Here is a 22,716-nt window from a genome sequence, read left to right on the forward strand (position 1 = left end):
CTAGTTCCACATCATAAGACAACAAAAAACGTACAAAATGTGCTGACTAGTATCTTCATCCAAAAAGTGGAAACAAGTAGATCTCTTAAAAATGTTCAGTACTTGGAGGTTCTTTCACTAAACTGTTTTTGCTGCCAAATGGAGGAGTGAATAGGAAAGGGGCATGACATGGGTGGGGTGAGGAGTGGCCTATTCTGACAGCTAGCACACTGGTTAGTGCTGAACACTAGCTGTTGTGACTACTGATAGTGCATCAGAATTTACTGCCACTTCAAGAGGAGGTTGTGAGTGCTCCTGCACTAGCGGTAGTCTAGTAGTGTGCCACAAACAAAATGATGGTGAGTTACAATCCCCTCTTCCCTTACCCTGACATCCTTCATTCACCACCTTGCCCCCACTTACATTGTGACCCCCCCCCCCAATCAAAATCCAAACCTCCTCCCAATGAGACTCACAACCTCTCCCCCCCCCCCCAAGAAGACTCCAAACTCTCCTGATCACACCTCCAACATCCCAAGCAGACCCGGAACCCCCTGATCTAACAACTTCACCCCTTCAATAAACCCTATTCTCTTCCAACAAAACTCTGCCCACCTAGAGCCGTAACCTCTCAACATCCTTTGACCTCCCCTCACCCCCCCCCCCCCCCCCGTGACCTACCCAGGGGTTAGCAGTCATGGTCCAGTGATCTGGGGAGGAGCAATGAACCCTCTTTGAGGCCACTGAGTTGGTGCCTTCATCCAAAATGGCACCAATGACCCACTAGCAGTAGTCTCATGGGACTATCACTAGAGGGCATCTTTCCACACTAGGAGTAAAGGTTAACACTGTGATCGGTGGAGGGGGGGCAAGATTGTGATCCAAGGGGGTTGGCAGTATGAACTTGGAGGTCAGAATTGTCATTCAGGGGTGTCAACGGATCAGGATTGTGATAGGGGAGGTCAGTTCATGGGGAGTAGAGAGATGTGTGTGTTTGAGGGGAGGGGTAATTTTTATTTATTTATTTATTGTAGGGCCCACACTGCATTACACGTAGTTGCCTGATAATGGCGGTGTTCCTGTGCTATCTGTGTGATTACTCTTTGCTCTGTGCACTAAATGCAGGGGGGATGCTACATTTACCACAAAGACTTTGCACTTAGTGCACATTGGGGTCCTTTTACAAAAGTGTGGGGAAAATGTGGCCTTACATGGGTCTTTCCTGCTCTCTAAGGCCATTTGTTTCCACAGCCAGAAAATAGCTGATTTCCAATTTCCGGCATTAATGGCCACGTGCTAATGTTACCTTTACTACATAGCCATTAAAAAAGATTAGTGCATGAGCCCTTACCAGCACCTATTTTGTGGGCAGTAAGGACTCACTGGCTAATCACATGCTAACAGCGTGTCGACATTGCTGACATGCTAACTTATTAGCATAGAAACGCCCACTCTTCAACCCAGACATGACCCTTCACAAAAAAAAAAAAACGTTTATTTTTTAGCACATGGTGTGTGCGTGCAGATTGCAAAATTACCATGGGACATCTCAGTTGCACCCCACAATAAGCCCTTTCAAGGTGCGGTTAGCACGTACTTGCACTTACCACAGCTCGGTAAAAGAAAAAAGTTTTGCTTTTATAGAATACAGTACAATCAGTGAATTTATATTTTGCAGCTATCCTATAAAGTCCAGTGCAGATGACAATAAGATAACTAGAGACATAATTCTAGGAACTTACAATAGTATTCTAAAGGCATTTAAAATATTATTTAAAATAATCTTGGAAAATAAAAGGTTTTAACTTCTTTCGAAACAGCGTATATCAAGTTTCCAATTTAATCCATAAAAGTAAAGAATTTTAAAGTACAGTAAGGTTAAAACTCACCACACTTTAGTTAAAGGGCCCCTTTGTGTCAAATCCCATTTTTAGGGCATGCCATGTATTTCAATCTCACTTCAATATGTCAAGAAGACTTATGTCACACAGTCCCAAACTAGAACTAGCCAACAAAGACCCACATTTTGCTTTAGAAACATAGAAACATGGCAGATTTCTAAGTCCTGAAAGTTAATTATGTATATGCAACAGTATCCCCAAGGAAACCCCTGTCAGATGAGATGGATTCTGGGGCTACATTAACAAATTTGTGTTTGTTATGGGTCCTGAGAACATCGAGGAAGGGAAACTCCTTCCTAAGGTCACTACCACTCTGTGTTCACATGATTTCTCTCTTCCAGACTTGCAAGTCTTAGTTGTGCCCACAAGTGAGTCCACAGAACACAGGAATTGTATACTCTAACTTCACTGAATAATAGTGATTTCCACTTGTTACAGTATCCTCAACAAAGACACTGGGTAAAACGTGTATACAGTTCTGATAATGGGTTTTAGCTACTGTATTGTTCTTTACCAAGGCCATTTCCTCCACTCCACACGCATACAGGTTCCCAATCTCAGTAATCTTCTTTAGAAAGGACACTACATTCCTGATCCATTACCACTGGACTCCTCACTGAGGGTGTCTTTTACTAAGTTGCGCTCACGTTTTTAGCACATGCTAAAATTGTGGGTGCGCTAAACATTAGAGACACCCATAGGAATGCATTGGTATCTGTAACGTTTAGCGAGCACCAAAAACGTGAGTGCACCTTAGTAAAAGACCTTCTGAGTTAAGCAACCAGAATGTATCCTGGGAAAAGCCTCCTATCCTTCTGGTCTTTGTATCCCAGACTCCTCTTGATCCAGACAATTCTCCTTACTCCTCTCCCCCTCCGGTGTCCACTCTGCTGCCAACCAGCTTCCGGTTCCTGGTCCTGTCCCTCTTGGGGTATATCACGGTACCCGTTCATACTCACTACAGCTCGTTTCCTTGACCAGAGCTCAGGCTGCTTCTACTTTGGTCAGCCTCCACTCCTAGAGGTCCGGCCCTCCTAACCACACTACTTGCTGCTGGCTGGCAGAAAAGAAATTCAAAAAAGACAATTTTCCTCCAAAACCAGAGCCTTAAATAACCTAAGGGAACCCATCTAGTTCCTGCCCTGGACACATCCCCTTGAGTTCCCAGCTAGAAAACTGTAGGGGGGCTTCTCCATACATGTCGCACACCCCAGCAGCCACAAAAGAACTTCCTCACAGTACTTAGAAGCTGATAGTGACACTTGGGTCACACACCTTTAAGCTTTGCTCCTTCTCTGAGGTTTTATGATTTCTGAATTCTATAAATAAATGATTTTACTATACAGATTTCATATCGGCAAGATTATAGAAATTTTAGAAGAGGTGCATGCCATTTATGGTTTATTTAGATTTGCTATACCGCCATGACTGATTGGCAGCTCTCGGTGGTTTACAATACAATAAAACAAAGTTTCATTAGAAAATGAAAGGAACTGCAAAATTCAATAGGACAGTGGATAGAGCAGAAATCCTTAGAGAGAAGGGAAAGTCAGAGAAATAGAGAACAAAGGAGAAGGTAGGAACAGTTTGCCAAAACATGTAAGGAATGGATTTACATGTGCAAATCAGCATGCACATATAAGTAATGATTTGGGGAAAGGTGTCACTAATATATATATATATATATATATATATATATATATATATATATATATATATATATATATATATATATATGTGTGTGTGTGTGTGTGTGTGTGTGTGTTCTGGATGTGGTTAATTTGTGTTCCTTTGTATTCCACATTTTAGAATAGTAGTACATGAATATCCAGGAAAAGCTCCGTTCGGCCATTTTTACCTTCTTCAAGTCATGTATAACTCAGTTAACTTCTCATTTGAACTTTAGGTATGGAGAAGGGCTGTGTGGGGGAGGGGGAGGATTTTGCTTATCTTTCAGCTGTTCAAAATGACCCTGAATGCCAAAGGTTTCCATGCCCAAGACTCATGAAAGTGTGCATTTCAGAACAATGTTCCAAGCAGTCCACAAGTCTGGCCCGTATGGTAGGGCCGGCTAAACTATTGGATCAGGTGAGGCTCTGACCCAGGAAATCAGCGATTAAGGGCACCTCTGACCTTACCTAGTCTACAGGTTAAGCCTTTTCTTCTCCCCTCCTCTGGTCTGGTCTCTGTCCTTCCCCCCCCCCCCCCCCCCATGGGTCTTTAGGTTACTAGTAGGAGACATCCCTATTATGTAAACAGGAAGATGAGCCCCTATTCTGTAGACTGAGGTACTTGGGCTGGCAGAAAATTACTAAATAGCTATTATTCTGGACACATTTCTAGGGAATGAGTGTACCTCTTATTTAAACTAAGGTTTCTGAGACTGATCACCAATGAAAGGAAAAATGTCACAAATGGGAATATATTATTTATAATAAATATAACAATACCAATATGCAAATGCAAAGCAATTTACAAAAATATATATGTGCTCTACAAAAATTTAGATCATCACTAAGAGATAAAGATATTTGATATCTAACCAGATAAATAAAACAATATGTATTTATCTATTGTGCAAATTACACACTTAGCAGCTAGTTATCCTACTGACCACAGATTGTGAGACAAACCAGTCTTTCACAGACAAAACCATGGACTAACTATACCATGAACTATAGGTAGTAAATCCTGCTTCCTCTTACCCTGCAGTCCTTATTGCAGACTTCCAGTGGTGAAGATTCGGATTCCTCCATCAAGACTCAAGCAGAAGCTCTGCGAGTCAATCTCAGTCCAGGAATAAAATCCAAGGTCTTTACTCTGTATACTGATTGCACAGTCTTTCAGGTAAGGTCTTAGGGCTACAGCGGGATCTTGTCAGCTTTATTACAAGGAATTCAATCCACTGGTGTGTTTAGAAAATCAGACTCTCTCTAGCACCTCTCAGAGTAATGTATCCACCAACCAGCCTTCCATTCTTCCCTCTTTTGTCCTTTTCTCTCTTCAGTCCAACATTGGCATCTTTCTGGTCAGGTGATACCTATGGACCAATCACAAATGGTGCAATTTTGTCCAGCAGAATTCATGGTGGACAATGCAAGGCCTTGTGATAGAAGTGAAGAAAGTCTTATCAGTCATGAGGCTTCTGGTAGCAACCTCCCTCTTGATTCACCTATACTCCTGGATCCATTGTCTCTGTGAAGTAAGCTCCTCCGCTCTTCCCAGGAGATAACTGGAGTAAGCAGTAAACAACGTGTCCTTGGATGAAGTCATCATGGGAATGCCAAGTAGCAATTTTCCTTTGTGAAAAGCTGGTTTCTGATGGCTTCAGATGTATTCAGGGCACAGACTGTAGAATCCATATTAGTTGGTAAAAGATGGTTCAGGCCTGGACAGGCCTCAGACCAGCAAAGGTGAGATAGCAGGAAAATATCCCTACAGGTCTTTCCTCTGCTACGGTCTGCCTCCTCTGATGCAATTTCCTGTGGGTGGGACGAAGCAGAGGGAAGACCCAGGGGCTGTCTGAAGGCAGCCTGTCATGCTGCTGCCACTGGTGCCAGTGACCAACGTAAACTTTACAGGTCCATGGGTGAGTGAGAGAGGTGAGAGAGCATTGCTAGCCCCATGGAGAGGGGGACAGAGGAGGAAGCGAGAGAGGCTGAACTGGGGGGGAGGGCAGTGGCATACCAAGGGGGGGCGGTGGGGGCGGTCTGCCCCGGGTGCATGCCGCTGGGGGGTGCCACGGCACGCGCCTGCTGCGAGAGTTCGCTAACTTCTCTCGTTCGCTGCAGCTCCCTCTGCCCCGGAACAGGTTACTTCCTGTTCCGGGGCAGAGTGAGCTGCAGCAAACGAGCAAAGTTAGTAAACTCGCAGCAGGCGCGTGCTGCGGCACCCCCCCCCCCCCCCCAGCGGCATGCACCCAGGGGGGGGTCTTTCGCGGGGGGGTCTTTCGCCAGGGGGGTCCACGCTGCATCAGGGGGGGCGCTGCACCCGGTGGGTGGGGCGCCGCCCCGGGTGTCCGCCCCCCTAGGAACGCCACTGGGGGGGGAGGGGAGAGATGCCAGCCCAAGGGAGGGAAAGATGCTGAACCTGTGAAGGGGGTGAGAGAGGGCACCAGATGCGATGTGATTAGGGATGAGGGTGCCGCCAAAGCAAGTTGGCACCACTATCCCTTGAGCTAGCCCTGGAGGGGTGGCAAGAAGGAAGTCATTGGTTAAGAAAGCCACCTTGAATTCCATTTGCAGTATGTAGAGGAACAGTCAAGAGATACCGTATTGTAGTCTGATGAAACTAAAACAGAAGGTTTTGGCCAGAATTCAAAGCACTGAGTTTGGTACAAACCTGACAAAGCGTATTACCCAGAGAGCATCTTCCCTACTGTGAAGGATGGTGGTGGTAATATCACACTGTGAGGATGTTTCAGCAGCAGAGACCGGGACTCTTGTCAGAATAGAAGGGACAATGAACAGATCAAGATATAGAAAAGTCCTGAAGACAAAACTACTGCCCTCTACAAGAAAGCTGAAACTGGAATGGATGTTCACCTTTCAGAATAATACTGACCTAAAGTACACCTCCAAAACTACAGGGGAGTGGCTAAGAAACAAAAAGGTAGATGTTCCTGAGTGGCCCAGTCAGAGGCCTGACCTTAATCCAACTGGAAATTTGTGCCATGACTTGACGACAGCTGTCCATCGATACTCCCCAAGGAGCATGAACTGGTTTTTAAAGAAGGTGTGAAAAGTTGGTGGTGCTCTATCCCAACAGACTCATAGCTTTAACTTCTGTCAAAGGTGCTGCCACCAAGTATTGACTTAGGGAAGTGGAGACATTATTAATTATTGCATTTCAATTAAGGTTTTTAGATACATGCTTTGTTCCCTAATATAACATTTTTCTCTTAAGTGTATGGGTTATGATGAGCGGGTGAATGCAAAAAATCCAGAATTTAAATACATGAAAATCTGTTGTATTGATACCATAAAATATGAAAAACATTCAAGAGAATGAGACATTCCATATGACTGTATATGTGGTGTTGTTTATTCACATAGATATATAGAAAATGATGACAGATAAAGACCATATGACAGATAATCACCATATGTACACATCAACCCATCCATATCAACTACTAAGCTTCCTTTTCCTCGGAGATCTTCTGTGCTTGTAACATGCCGTCTTGAATTTGGATCTAGTCCTCATCTCCACCAGGTCTGCTGGGATGCTCTTCCAGCATCTACTACCCTTTCTGTAACAAATTATTTGCTTATATTACTCCTGAGTCTGTGCTCTTAAACTTTCATCCTATGCCCCCCCCCCCCCCCATTCCAGAGTTTCCATACAATTGAAATATGTTCCCATCCTGTGCATTTTTTGCCACTTAGGTATTTAAATGTCTCCGGCTTATCTCCCTTCTCCTGCCTTTGTTCTGAAGTATATATAATGAGATTTTTAGAGCTACTTATGTTTATACATAATGAAGTGTGTAAAACACCATGTCCATGGGGAACTGATTAAGAAGCCAACCTCTGAAACCCGGTCATGTTTTATACCCATGCCCTCGTTTGTGCCTTTTTACACCTTTGTCCCAGAGTTCTTCTGCTGGCATTCATGGTTGAGTGCTTTGAAATGCACTCCCCAAAAGTAAGTGTTGAATTTATTCTGTCATCTTGTGAAATGGTACCGTTTAACATAGGTAGAACCAGAAAGAACATAAGAATATTCATACTGGGTCAGACCAATGGTCCATGTAGCCCAGTATCCTGTTTCCAACAGTGGCCAATCCAGGTCACAAGTACCTGGCAGAAACCCAAATAACAGCCAGATTCATGCTAGCAATCCCAGGGCAAACAGCAGCAAACTATGGACTTTTCCTCCAGGTACTTGTCCAAACCTTTTTAAAACCCAGATACACTAACCACTGTTACTACGTCCTCTGATAAAGAGTTCCAGAGCTTAACTATTCGTTGAGTGAAAAAAAAATATTTCCTCTTATTTGTTTAATATGTGTTTTTCACAGTGATTGGTTATACCAGAGCTTAAAGTTTTAGGATTGGTACAGATGTAAAAGTAGGTCAAAAATTCCAAACAACAGCTATTCTATGTTTGCTTTATACCACTCTATTTTCTAAGGATTCATGGAATATATTTTTCGCTTTGCAGTTGTGGGATACGATCTGTGAATACTGGCACAAGAATGTTTTTTATGCATTTTATTTCCAGACTGTAAAGGAACAAGTGAACGTTTTGGAACGATATGTACACTTTCTATAGCCACTATATATAATAGCTGTCATATTATTTTGTTTGTAGCCCTTCTGCTCTTACTGTCCTGAAGTGGCTGGAGTGTTCTATATGAAAGTGGTGTTGGGGGGGGATATGTTCTTACCCCCACAGATAGAACTCTCAAATTAAGAGCAGAAGGGCTACAAAGAAAACGATACAACAGAGCATCTTTCTTATTATATATAATTGTCCATATATACAGTGGCTATAGAAAGTTTAACAACTGCAAATGCTGAGAAATATAACACAGGTGCCACCGAGAATACAAGAGCTACCGGACTGACTGAATTTGGCATATGTGACATTTCTCAGAGAGCGCCTAGCTCTTTATGAAGACAGAGCTGCAGATAAGCTGAAAAGTGAAATTTATTTATTTGCTACATTTGTACCCCACATTTTCCCACCTATTTGCAGGCTCAATGTGGCTTACATTATTATATTGCAAAAGAAATCACAGCTACAGTACGGTAATGACGGGGAGTGCTGGAGGGGTATCTGTGTGCTTTGCAGCAACCCCCCCCCCCCCCCCCCTCCCATCTTGGGTAGAGAAAATAGGAATAACAGCAGGGCTGAAAAGTGGCCTGGAAAGAGATCACATTCACAAGTCAAACATGGTGTAAATAGAAGCTGGCCCTCTCTTGCTGCTCGAGCAGGATGCAAAAGCAGCCCCTGTGGCTCTTGCTGGTTGTTTTGAGCTGCTCGATGGCCAGCGAGCGCTGCTGCTGCTCAGTGCCTGCCTGCAGTGCCTTTCCCTTCGCAGAGCTGCTGCTAGTTTTTAAGCTCTGTGAGAATCCTGGGAGTTGGTGATGTCAGACCAATCGGGTCATTTGAAGGTTAGCAGCCTGGGAAGGGTTCATGGAAAGTTCACTCGCATATATTAGGCAATTCAATCTTTCATTTTGTGTGACACAAGTAGTAGGAAGTGAGCTGTTCAAAAGTAGAAGGGTCTATTCTCCGCCGAAGGGGGATCCAGAGCTTTCCTAAGCAAAGCTGTGTTTTGCCTCAGAGGCTTTGATCGTGGGCACGATCTTTAAAGAGTCATTCGCGGCTGGTAGCTGAAGAAGCGGAGGAGATGCCAGAGGATTTTTTTTTTTGATACCTGTGATCGAAGCTGAAACTTGGAATTCCTCGCGCTCCCCCCCTCCCCGTCATCCTGCTAGAATGGCGCGGCAGCTTGGAAAATGGTAAATGATCATTTGGATCAATTACAGGCTTTTAGCTGTGTTGTCTGTCATAATTCATGATTCTGGTCTGGGAAAAAGACCAACAGTCTGCGTGCCAAAACAAAAAAAAGGGGGCAGAGTTTGATGGAGTTAGATGTACTTTTATATATGCTATTTTCCTCGATACTTAGAGGATAAGTACTTTTGTGGACACTGAGTGGAAGGAAATCATGTTTGACTGTATGGATATGTTAGCAGTAAGCCCGGGACAAATGCTGGATTTCTACACTGCAAGTCCGTCTTCCTGCATGCTTCAAGAGAAGACTCTGAAAGCGTGCTTCAGTGGCTTGGCACAGACAGAGTGGCAACACCGCTACACTGCTCAATGTAGGTCAATTATCCACTGCCTATACGTATATCTATTATAGAAAGATCATGCTGTGTCACTTTTATTTGGTATGCATGCAAACAAATAAAATATCTCTTGTTAAAAGAAGCAGGAATAAAGTCTTTTCTGCTCTGGCAAAGCAGGGTTGGTTCTGTGGCAGCGGGGGCAGCAAATTTATAATCTTGAAATATTTTTCTGTTTATATATTAAACATATATTAAACAGTATAACACAGCATTATGCTTTGGAGGAAGGACATTGCTATAAAAGTACCTTGTGGTAATAAAGCCCAAGAACTTTTTAAAATGTAGCCATGTGAAGGGGTATCACGGCAATTCTCATAATCAAAGGTAACGCCTTGAACCCCAACAAAACGCGCTCTCGTTTATCTGGAAACGTTTCTTAATCTATACACTCTCATACAGGAGGCAAACCTTTCAAATGTCATTTTCCAGTAAACTGCATGGTTTTAGGTGGGGGTTCTAAAAGCTGGCGTGGTTAATGCATCCATAAATATCTCCCTAAGTAAGAAAACAAGGCAATATTTCTTGTCATTGACCTTGCCACCTTTCTTATTTGCTTTGTGGCTGCAAGAAGTTGCTGTTTTGCTACAGAACTACTGGCTGTGAACACCCCTGTGCTCAGCCATCAATTATAGCTGTAGCTCTCAGTGGCTTCGGCTTGTGGCGAGGGGAATCCCTGTTAAAAGTAACAAAGAGTTAAAAAAAAAAATAACTGCTCTGTTATCGCATGCACGGACTTAAGGCGCCAGTGTACTGTAAAATGGAAATGGTGACAGTTCTTTAAAACCAGCGCTTCGAGTTTGAGAGATGACAACAAGAAGCGCAGACTGCAGCAGTGTATTCAGTGCAACCAGGAGCCTGCAGGATGCTGCCCCGGGCTTTGACACTGATTTAGATAAATTGCTTAGCTATTTATCACTGGGCTCTTAACTTTTCTTTTTGGCACCTCAGCTTTTTATTTGTTGCATAATTTAATTTGTAACCTTTGTTTGCCAAGAAGTCGTTGTGTCCGACATGTCTTTAAATACTGTAATGACGCTTACAGCTTAACTATACTACTTCACCAATTCACCCCAGTCTGAAAGACGTTTTTCCATATCTATTTTCTTAGAACTTCTTCCTCATCCTTAATTTATTTGCATCACCAATTGTATCTGAAACCCTGGAATGGCATTGCTATAACAGATCTCTCTCAGTAAGCCACATTGAGCCTGCAAATAGGTGGGAAAATGTGGGATACAAATGCAATAAATAAATAAATTCTCACTTCCAGGGAGTGGGATATAAATGAAACGAAACGAAATGAAAGAAAAAAGTGTGTATAGTATACTAAATGTGCAGGTTCTTATGAACTGCATTAGGTAATGGCCCACAGCAGAATTTGCCCTCTTCATCATAGGGTGCTGGTTAGGAAATCAATGACCATTGGAACAGGCTTCTTCAAACGTTTTATTCCAGGTGCTTAGCAAGTACCCAGTCACTCAAACAGAGAACAGAATGCCACTGTATTATTGTTGGGCTGCTTTCCAGTCATCCAACACACAGTGCAGAAGTATCAGCCCTAATATATAGGGCAGCGGACACCTTAGGGAGAGGGCTTTCTGTAAAAACTTAGAAGTCCACTGACATTCTGGAGCAATCTGTTTGATGAAATATTAGCATTGTAAATAAGTAGAGAGGTGTGGTAGCCCTGTTAGTCCACTCTTAAAGGTTATCAATAGAAATCAAATCTGGCGAAGAAGGGCAACCTTCGAAAGCTAATCAAGAAATGTATTAAGTTATGTCCAATAAAAAAAGGTATCATCTTATTTTCTTTTCCATGTTTTATTTTGTTTGATTTCTATTGATAACCATTGTAAATAATAAATCTCCAGGTCCAGAAAGTGTTTTTCTTATCAGCAAGATGAAGCTGTACTGATATAGATAGATATTGGATACAATATTGTTTTCTATACTATAATTCATGAATGTCTGGATGATCAATTTCAGGGGGAAAAAAAGATTTTATTTGCCTCCATCAGGTCAACAGGGAGATTTGTGTTATCAGAGCGTGTTAGTGGTAAATGTGTTATTAGCCAGGGACCAGTGATAACAGTCAAGTGTTGATAGCAATAAAGTTCAGCTCAGCAAAGGGACCAGCTTCAGGAAAGGTAAATAAATTGCAGAAGACCTTTCAGGAACTCCAGTGCCTGCTATTATACCCAAGGGAGGGTTAATTACTTTCTACAGGCCTCCCTTTGAAAGGTTTTTCCACCCATTGTGTGCCATCCCCCTTGGGAGGGAGGGGGCTCTTGAAACAGCAGAGTGTTTGAGTGTAATCTGTAGATTGTATTTTCCTTCTCAATTATACTTGTTCAAAGGAAAAAAAAAAAGTGGGATGGGAAATCCCAAAACTTGTTATCAGTTGGTTTCTCTTTCCTGGATAAAAATATTAAAAAAGTACAATTTAGAAAAACAAGGTTGATCAACGTTTAAATAATGGCAGGTTGTAACAAACTTTACTTTTAGTTTTTTTGTTTGTTTAGTTAATGTTTAACCTCTGAATACAGAACACATAAAACTGTAAATGTACAAATATCTTATCAGTAGAGAGGAAGGTGGTATGTTAGGAAGCATGTCCCAACCTGAAATTGATGTTCCAAAACTGTTCCCAAAACAGAGAGAGTTCGCCAATCCAGAGCCAGTTTGTTTCAGATTTAGACACTACCCAAACCTCTCCAGCAACTCAACACTATCCAAGCAAAAGAGGGGGAAAAAAAAACCCCTGAGGGCACTTTCAGAGAGAAAATGTCCACTGCATTCTTGGCAGATCCTCCAGGAGCTGAGAGGCAAAAAGCTAAAGGCAGGATAACTCAGGAAAAGAGTTCCAGTACTTTTATAGAGTGAGGTACTGGAGCTGGCTCAACTACTGGAAAAATACAGGAATGCAAGCCCCACTGACGTGAAATATCAGAGCTCAGAAAACCTCACTACTATACCTAAGATTTCCCAGCATTGTTGTATGGACAGTAGGGTTTGAAGAGCCTCAGTATAAAATGTTACCCTGGTGGCTCCAGATCCCCTTCTGGCGGCCTTATAAGCACATGGGCTGCTTCTGACTCTGACAAAACTAATTAATTCAGGAGTCAAATCATCATCCATGCTATGCTTTTGACTTCAATAGATGTCCATAGAAGTTCACTACTCTCATTTCCCATAAAAAAAGATATTCTGGTTCTAGGCCATTTGAGCTCAAGCGGCTGATGAAAAGGCTAACATTTCTGCCATTCCCTCAGCCTCCAATAAGCCAGTTTGGGTAGATAGAAGGAGTGTTACTGGGAAAGAAAGAAAAGAAGGGAGATGAATGAACTGGGAATGGCAGCAGCATGTGCATCCTTTGCCGTCACTCACTGACAGAAACCAGAGGCACTCTGAAGGGTATTGGAAAGAGGGAGGGAGGTGAACATTATACCCTGGAGTAGTTTCCAGAAAGTATTCACGAAAGAATGCTCATATTTTAAAATTCTGTCATTCTCTGGTTCTGTAGTTCCCAGTTGGGGCAATTAACACCGTCAGAATTAAGAAGAGCCGAGGCAGGCCTGTGTCATAGAGAGGCACAGGGGCAAAAGGTCTTCATTCTCTTTAAAGCAGTTTCACCTACAATTCTATTTGATAGATTCATGGGGATGGAACAAAAATGTTAAAAAAAAAAGGTTTGTTGGTGAGTGTGGTCTCTTATATGTTTTGGAAATTTAGGAGCTCACCTATGAATATTTTGCTGTGATACAAAAGGCACCAGGGCTTTGTGTGAGTATTTTCCTCTGGGACAATAGCTGGAGGTCTTCTACTGATAAATCTGGAGCAAAAGTTTTAGAAATGAGGCCTTTCAGGGCCTTTGTACAAAAGGTTTCTTTGGCATAAACCACTCTTGAGTTTAGCCCATCTTATTAAACCTGCAAATATGTTAGCAACAGTGTGTGTGGGTGGGGGGGGGGGGGGGGGTATTTTTTGTATTCTAAAAAAGATAGGTGGATCTATAGGTGGACATCTGATTTCTGTTGTATTTTGTGCCAGGTGTAAGAGGTGTGAACACAAATTGTTTGTCATAATTCCTGGCAAGACTCTAGTGTAGAAAATTCACGTTACCGGTTATTCTAATAGACAGATTAGTTCCTTTAAGGGTCTCTCTTGGGTCTACCCCAAAGGAACACAAGACTTGCGGTTACTTCATAATAGTGTGTGATAAGTGATGTAAATGCATATTTTTAAAATATGTATGCCACACGGCCCTAATCTCTTCTTTTTCATCTTTCTGATTGTTCTAAATAGCCATCTCTCTTCTGATATAGCAAATTTTTTTGCCCTTGAAACATAACAATTCACCATTAAGGGATCCATTTATATACACAGAGCTGTTTATTTTTAGAGATCAGTTATTTTACAAAGCCCAAAGCTTTTGTTGGGAAGGGAGGGAAGGAAACTGACCTGCCAGGAACACTCGTTTCTTTACCCTGTTGTTAGTTTTGGGAGTACAATTCCAGCTGAAGGTAATCAGTGCTGCCAAAAACCTGGAGCCCCCAAGAGGTACTGTGAAGTAATCACCCCTCCAAAAAAAAAAAAAGCTAGGGTCCAGACAGTGTATATGACATTTCATATCCTATTCCATTCCATTCCCGGCATTTATATCCCACTCATTTCTGATTAGAATCAAAGCGGGTTACAAAAACATATTAACATAATAATGGAAATTACAAAATTTGAAAATATTTTCTAATAAAATATGTTTTCAAAGCTTGTTGAAAATTCAGATCTATACTCCCAATCTGGACCGGAATTGAATTCCAAGTTTACTGGAAAAATAACTAAACAAACTATCACAAAAATGCTTAAAAACAAACCTTATTAACAGCCAGATATCCTAATTTTAAAAGAAAATTAAGACGTGATGCCGAGCGATTAGTTGGATAGGTCACCAAAGAGACATGATCCAAAGGATAACACCCTTTAATGATTTTAAATATCAAACATGCCACCTTGAAAATCAATACAGGCACAAAGAGGTAGCCAGTGAAAGAAGTAGAGTAAACTTTAAAAATGACACTGGGAGAAGTAAAACTTCCTGAGCGATATTTCAATCAGAGTCACATGAGACATGATTATTAGTATTATTGTTAATCATATGTATAGCGTATGGTAAATGTACACTGTGTTTTCAGGAGGACATAAGGGATAGTTCCTACTCCTTGATACTTATAGTCTAGTTCAGAGCTTCTTGAGGGGTCCTTTTACAAAGGCACACTGAAAAATGGCTTGCAGTGGTGTAGATGCGAGTTTTGGGCACGTGCAATCCATTTTTTAGCTCGCCTGTAAAAAAAGGCCTCCTTTTTTTTGCCAAAAATGGACGTGCAGCAAAATCAAAATTGCCGCGCATCCATTTTCAGTCTGAGACTTTACCGCCAGCCATTGACCTAGCGGTAAAGAATCTGGGCGGTAATGACCTACGTGCGTCAAATGCCACTAGGCGCGTCCGTTAGGCGCGCCAGAAAAGAAAAAATATTTTTCAGACGTGCGTAGCAGATGTGCGCCAAAATTGAAATTACCGCAAGGGCCACACAGTAACCAGGCGGTAACTCCAATTTGGCGTGCGTTTGGTGTGCGTAGGCGCCTACGCAGCTTAGAAAAAGGGCTCCTGAATCTCTTCTGGAGGTAAACCTTGGCAGTGCTGTTTTCAGGATTACCACAATGAACATGTATGAGACAAATTAGTATGTATCAGAGACACGCTGTATACAAATGTGTCTCATGCATACTTATTACTATAATTCTGAAAACTCGACTGGCCAGGTGTGCTTCCAGAAGAGAATAGAGAAGCACTGATCTAGCTGAGACGGACAAACGAGAGACAGAAGAAAACGAAGAAGCAGTCTATGAGACTGTAACAGGAAAAACTAAATTGGGTGGATTATAGGTGGGAATAACTGAAGAAGGGATAACTTTGAGTAACACTACAACGAATGGGGATTCTTAAGAATTTATACCAGAAGTGATGTGTGCAGGGATGATCACATGTCCTAAATTAAAAAAAAAAATCTTAGTAATATCTATACTGCATCCCTCTAATTGAAGCCATGGCCAAGGAAAAGAACTGGCATAAATCATAGGTGTGCATGCATCAGGAGGGAGCCTCCTCCCCCCCCTTCCAAAAAGCATTTTCATTCATACCCCATGATTGGCTGGTGCAGAAATAACTCAGACAGGGGTCCATATTGATGCTAAACATGTGTATGCCAACTATTTACAAGCAAGGTGTAAATAAACTGTAGATCTCCCTGTTCTGGCACATTAAAAAGTGCAAATAAACCTCAGTTCTACTGAGAGATCAATGGGAAAACAAATTCTACCCCCTCCCCCCGCCAGCTAACCCCCAAGAAAGATGGAATAAAAGTACAGAGCATTGCCACTAAAAGCAAAACTTGCATGACTTTCTTCCAAAAAGCCTAGAAGGGAGTGACCTGAACAGAGTGGCAGTTACAGTCCTAAAAACGAGGGCATGGGAGGGAGGGTAATGTGCGTGGAGCAGCAAGGACAGGCCTAAACAAAAGCCCTGTGAGAAGACATGCTACCAAGACACAGACTGCAACCTCTTTACAACTGCTAGCACTGGGTGATTATGCACTGTTCAATATATTGCACTGGTGTTATCCCTTGAGTAAATGAGCCCCAGTCTCAAGAGACAGAGGCTCATGACTGGGGTGGGGTCCTTTTCATATCTTAAACTTTTCCTGTGTCCTGCAACTGTAAGCTTTCTTGGCCATGCTTTACGATGAGCTGTTATTGCTGTATTTCACTCTGGATGAATTCTGATATCTTTGGGGTTCAATATTCAAAGGGGTTTAGCTAGGAAGGAAAAGGTCCTGCCCAATGAAACCCCACTGAGCTGGCCGTCCAGCAATATTAAGCAGCACCCAAGTGGTCAGTACCCACTGAATATTGCCTGTGACTTCCCTGGCACTGTCCACATAGTGCCAAGGTGGTCTGAGGGTGGAGCCTGGGCAGTGCCAATACTTAACCAGTTACCAGTGGTATTCCATCTGCTAACCAGTAAGCACTTAAAGTAACAAAAAGGTTGTCCTCACTTTATCCATCAAGCTAACCAAGCAATGGTCTGAATATCGGCCAGTACGCAGTTAGCTTCCAGGTGACTGCACATATGTGGATATTAAATGTCAGTGCCTGAATATGCCTCAGGCACACAGTTATATGTGGCTTAAAATCTGCTGACTGCTGTGGGCTGAATATCTACCCTTTCATTGTCTGGATTGGGATTTTAAATTTAATTAGTTGCCTTTTCAAACTTTTGCTGATAGGCAAGTTACATTTTCAGTACAGTAGGTATTTCTCTGTCCCAGATAACTTACAATCTAAATTGTACCTGGGACAATGAAGGGTAAAGTGGTTTGCACAAGATCGCAAAGAGTATCTGTGGGAGAAGCTAACCTCAGCTTCCCCTTTTCTCAGCCTGCTGGTTTAAGCGCTAGGCCAGGATTTCCCAAGTTTGTCCTGGGCTCCCCACAACTAGACAGGTTTTCAGGATTTCAATTGTGATTATACTGAGACCAATTTGCATATTCTGAGGCCCTGCTCCCCTCCCCCCACATGTAAATTGATCACAAGCATATTCATTGTTAATATCCTGAAAATCCCGCTGTCTATGGGTTCCCCAGGACAGGCCCGGGAATCCCCTACTAAACTATGCCACATCAGTTAGAATGTCTTAGACCATAGCTTCTCAATAGGTGGTACCCCAAGAGGTACACAAGACCTCTGCAGGGGGTACGCGACTCATCTTGAGAACCTATGCAGTTCCTTTTTTCACCTCCTTCCCACTGCTGCTGTTTTCTCAACTTATAGCAATTCCACAGCCCCAGTCTTCAAGTGCGGCAGTAACACAACTTACAGCTGTCACATGACCCCAGTCTTCAAGTGCGGCAGTAACACAACTTACAGCTGTCACATGACCCCAGTCTTCAAGTGCATGGTGTTGGCTCTGTTGGTCCCTTGCCCCAGAACAGGAAGTTGATGTCAGAAGGGCAGGGGATCAGCACAACCGACACAGTGCACTTGAAGACTGGGGTCATGTGACAGCTGCCGCACTTGAAGACTGGGGCTGTGGAATTGATGTAAGTTGTGTTGCGGCTGCCACAAGTCTGGAGAAGAACCAGCAGCTGGAAGTGATAGAGGGGAGGAACAGAAAGTGCAAGGAAAGAGACAAGGCATCGAATGGAAAGATAAACGGGGAAATGCTGGATGGAAGGAGGGGACAGAAGGAAGACACTGGATAGAAGGATGGTGAGAGAAAGAGGGAAAATAACAAATAGAAGAAGGGAGACAGAGGGAAGATGATGGAAGGGTGGGGATTGAAAGGGGATATGCTGGATGGAAGAGGGAGGGAAAGAGGGGAGATACTGGATGGGTGGGGGATAAAAGGGAAGTGCTAGATGGAAGAGGGAGAGAAAGAGAGGATTTGCTGGATGGAAGGGTGGGGAGAGAGGGGAGATGCTGGATGGAAGGAAGGTTGGGGAGAGAAAGCAGAAAGACGCTGGATGGAAGAGGGAGGGACAAGGGGAGACTCTGGATGGAAGGGTAGGCATAGAAAGAGGATAGTGAAAGACTGGGGAATAATAGGAAGGAGTATATGAGAGCCATGATAAGGGAAAGAGAGAGAATGCTGTAGGTAGATAATGTAAAAAGAGGGAGATTGAAGATTGGATCGCTAGAATGAATTAAATCTGGACAGAGAGGCAGAAAAGTAAATTGAAGAAAGATGAAAGGAAAAGGAGAGAGAAAATGGCAAAAGGGTTAAGAAAAGATGGAGGAAAGCAGAAACCTGATTCAGATGAACACAATTTGGAAAAAAAAATAACCAGACAACCGCAGTAAAAAGTAATTGTATTTTCTCTTTTGTTATTAGAATATGTCTGTTTTTGGAATATTTCAAAATCTCTGCTGATCAGAACTCAGGGGTACTCAGTTGAAATTTGTCCAACAGGGGTATTTGATTTGAAGAAGTTGAGAAACAGTGGTTTAGACAATTCTAGTTTGAAGGCCTTAGGGTGATGATTTTGTTACAGGTAAATACAGGATAAGATAACTGAAAATATAAGGGCCTACAGCATCCAGAACTGAGGCCTTATCTTGACAAGCTGTTTATCATCCACCTTCAGGAATCACATTTCAGCCCTGTAGACTTTTGACTTATCTGTTAGGAGCACTAGCATAAATATTTTTCTGAATGAAATCAAGATAAACTTCAAGAGGCTGTAAAATCTGAAAATGCTTCATTGCACAGAAGATTTAAGAGAATGAGGTGCCTGGACAGAGAAGAAGGTGACACTTTCAAAACATGAATAACCTTAAAATGTGCTCTCTAAGCTGAGACCTGCAAATTCTAAAGGTAGTCTCTGTATTCATCTGTTCCCTTTTCTCCGCCCCGTCTGCTCCTAAAATCATCATTACCATCACTTACACAGCATACATTTCCATGAGTGTCAAACTGCAGTCTTAGAGGTATTTATTTTATTTGTTAGGATTTTGTAACTGCCTTTATGAAGACATTCTCTCAAGTGCTGTAGAAAAGGTATAGCTATAAGCACATAAGCATGCCATACTGGGACAGACTGAAGGTCCATTAAGCCCAGTATCTTGTTTCCAGCAGTGGCTGATCTAGGTCACAAGTACCTGGCAAGATTCCAAAGAAAGTAAAAGATTTTTTTTCTGCGTATCCCAAGTATAAGCAGTAGATTTTCCCATGTCCATCTTAGACATTGGACTCATGGGCCAATGCATTTCAACTAAAACTCAACAAAGAAAAAACATATTGTCTTGCCCTCTCATCCCAACACAACATGGACAACCCCACAAGCATCGACACCCCAGGTCACACCCTCCCTAATTCAGACAGCCTGAAAATCCTCTGCATCATAATAGACCACAGCCTTACTCTGGAGAGCCAAGTAAAATCCACCACAAAGAAAATGTTCCATTCAATGTGGAAGCTCAAACGCGTGAAAAAATACTTCTCGAGGGGACACCTTTCGCAACTTGATACAATCAATGGTATTAAGCCACCTAGACTACTGCAATGGAATCTATGCAGGATGCAAAGAACAAACCTTAAAAAACTGCAGACTGCTCAAAACATGGCAGCCAGACTCATATTTGGAAAAACACGGTTCGAAAGCGCAAAACCCCTCCGCGAAAAACTACACTGGCTCCCAATCAAGGAACGCATTGCCTTTAAAATCTGCACCATGGTCCACAAAATTCTCTATGGCGAAGCGCCTGGGTACATGACAGACTTAATCGACCTAGCAACCAGAAACACCTCCGACTCAACACCATTATATCTAAACCTACATTACCCAAGCTGTAAAGGTCTTAAATACAAATCTACCTGTGCATCCAGCTTCTCCTACATAAGCACACAATTGTAGAATGTGCTACCAAAAGCCTTAAAAGCGACATACCATCATCTAAACTTCTGGAAAATGCTAAAAACCACCCTGTTCAAAAAAGCATACCCTCCCGATCCAACCTAAAGGACTGACCATGGCTACACAAGAAAACCGAAGCATGTATAAACATAACGCTACTCTCCCACCTTACGACTATTACTGTGACTTTGCCATTTAAATTACATCTCATCGCAACATCACATTGTATTTGTTCACACCGGAAACGGCAAACGCCTTCCGGTGCTATGTAAGCCACATTGAGCCTGCAAATAGGCGGGGAAAATGTGGGATACAGATGTAGCAAATAAATAAATAAATAATGGCTTATGGACTTTTCTTGTAGGAACTTGCCCATACCTTTTTTAACCCTGCTAAGCAAACTGCCTTTACCATTAATTACACATTGAAGGGTCCTTTTACTAAGGTGTGCTGAAAAATGGCCTGCATTAGTGTAGGCATAGGTTTTGGACGTACGCAGAATCATTTTTCAGCGCACCTGTAAAAAAAAGCCTTTTTAAACTTTTTGCTGAAAATGGACATTCGGCAAGATGAAAATTGTCGCACATCCATTTTGGGTCTGAGACCTTAACCGCTAGCCACTGACCTAGTGGTAAAGTCTCACTCGGTAACTGGGCGGTAATGACCTACGTGCGCCAAATGCCACTTGGCGCGTGTCCGATATGTGCGGCAGAAAATAAAAATAATTTTTTTGGCCGCACATATTGGACACATGGTAAAAATGAAATTACCACAAGAGCAATGCAATAACTCCATTTTGGTGCATGTTGGGCACACGTAGACACTTACATGGCTTAGTAAAAGGGACCCTGAATGAAGAAATGTTTTCTCCAATTTATTTTAAATGCATTACTTAGTGGCTTCATTGCATGCCCCCTAGTCCTCATACTTTGGAAAAGAGTAGTAAATAAGTAATTCATATCAGCTATCTCTTCTCCCAGCTGAAGAGCACTAGCTGCTTTAGCATTTCCTCATAGGGAAGTTGTTCCATCCCCTTTATCATTTTTATCGCCTTTCTCTACTTTTTTGAATTCCTTCATATCTTTTTCAAGATGCCAGCAGGATCTCCTTCACTTGCCAGGCTACAGAAGAAATATCTACTGAAGTTTCCATCTCTGCAGGATTTCCACAAATATCTCCTCATCCTTACTTTAATCCAATGGTTCCCAAACCTGGTCTTGGAGGCACCCCAGCCAGTCAGGTTTTCAGGATACACACAATGAATATTCATGAGAGAGCTTTGCATGCACTGCCTCCACTGCATGCAAATCTACCTGACTGGCTGGAGTGCCTCCAAGACCCCTTCAGGCTCTCCCCTCCCCCACACCTCACACATACGCGCGTGCACATAAAGTACATAAGCATCACCATGCTGGGACAGACCAAGGGTCCATCGAGCCCAGCACCCTGTCACCGACAGCGGCCAAAAGAACAAGCAATTTGTCCCGCCCATCCTAGAAATACTGTATTCCCTCGTCCATTCAATAACATTCTATGGCTTTTTCCTCCAGGAAGCCATCCAACCCTTTTTTGAAGTCCGCTAAGTTAACCGCCTTAACCACCTTTTCTGGCAGTGAATTCCAGAGTTTAACTACTCATTGAGTGAAGAAAAATTTCCTCTGATTCGTTTTAAATTTACCACAATGCAGCTTCATCGCATGCCCCCTTGTCCTAGTATTTTTGGAAAGCGTAAACCAGACGCTCCACATCGACCCATTCCATTCCACTCATTATCTTATAGACCTTTATCATATCTCCCCTCAGCCGCCTTTTCTCCAAGCTGAAGACCTTTTCCAATTACACACACACACACACACACACACACACACACACACACACACACACACGGGATTTTCTCTGAAAATGCATTCTTGTGAAACGTTATTGTGCTGAGATATTTGTTTTAGTGCCAGCTGGAGTGGCCATTTGTTGCTGTGTGGATTCTAGCCCAGTAAAGCCTTTCATAAGTGCACTTCTGTGCACGTCACTGCATAAGATTCTGTGCTCTGGTCTGCCCTGCCATGCAGCACTCTACATCAGGAGTGTCAGGCTGCAATTCCAGGGCGCCCAAAAAATGAACCAGCCAGGTTTTCAGGATTTTCCTAATGAATATGTATGAAGTAGGCAGTGCTAGAAGTGCTGCTCTTTCCACAGTAGATCAGGCACTCCAAATCATTAGATGGTCCTCTTTTTTGTAGTCAGAGTGCTCCTTTAAAGAAAAAAAAAAGTAGTTTCAATTACTTTGCATATTCATCCTCTCATCCCAATTCACTGTTTATTTTTTGATCCATCAGTGAGACATATGTTGCAAAAACTTGCTGTTTTTTTAAGCTTTTAAATTTGGCCTGCTTCTGTCTTGAACGCTCATGGATGTCGCTGTCAGATGAGTCCAGTTTTATCCCCAAACAGGCGTAGTTGCTTTCTGTCATGTTGAGTGTTAGTGGAGTAGTGGGTGACTATCCA

The 22,716-nt window shown here is 42.6% G+C and overlaps 1 protein-coding gene across 1 annotated transcript in view; it reads left to right on the forward strand.

Moving 5' to 3' along the window:
* Positions 1-9,090: 9,090 nt before the first annotated feature.
* RARB (retinoic acid receptor beta) overlaps positions 9,091-22,716 on the forward strand; it is a 256,557-nt gene continuing 242,931 nt past the window's right edge. Inside the window, exon 1 of the mRNA XM_030205690.1 lies at positions 9,091-9,718. Within this exon, the coding sequence (XP_030061550.1) occupies positions 9,562-9,718 (157 nt within the window). The 5' untranslated portion in view covers positions 9,091-9,561. The remainder of the gene's footprint in view (positions 9,719-22,716) is intronic.

Source organism: Microcaecilia unicolor, chromosome 1 (assembly GCF_901765095.1).
Source record: "Microcaecilia unicolor chromosome 1, aMicUni1.1, whole genome shotgun sequence".
In the NCBI taxonomy this organism is placed as follows: Eukaryota; Metazoa; Chordata; class Amphibia; order Gymnophiona; family Siphonopidae; genus Microcaecilia; species Microcaecilia unicolor.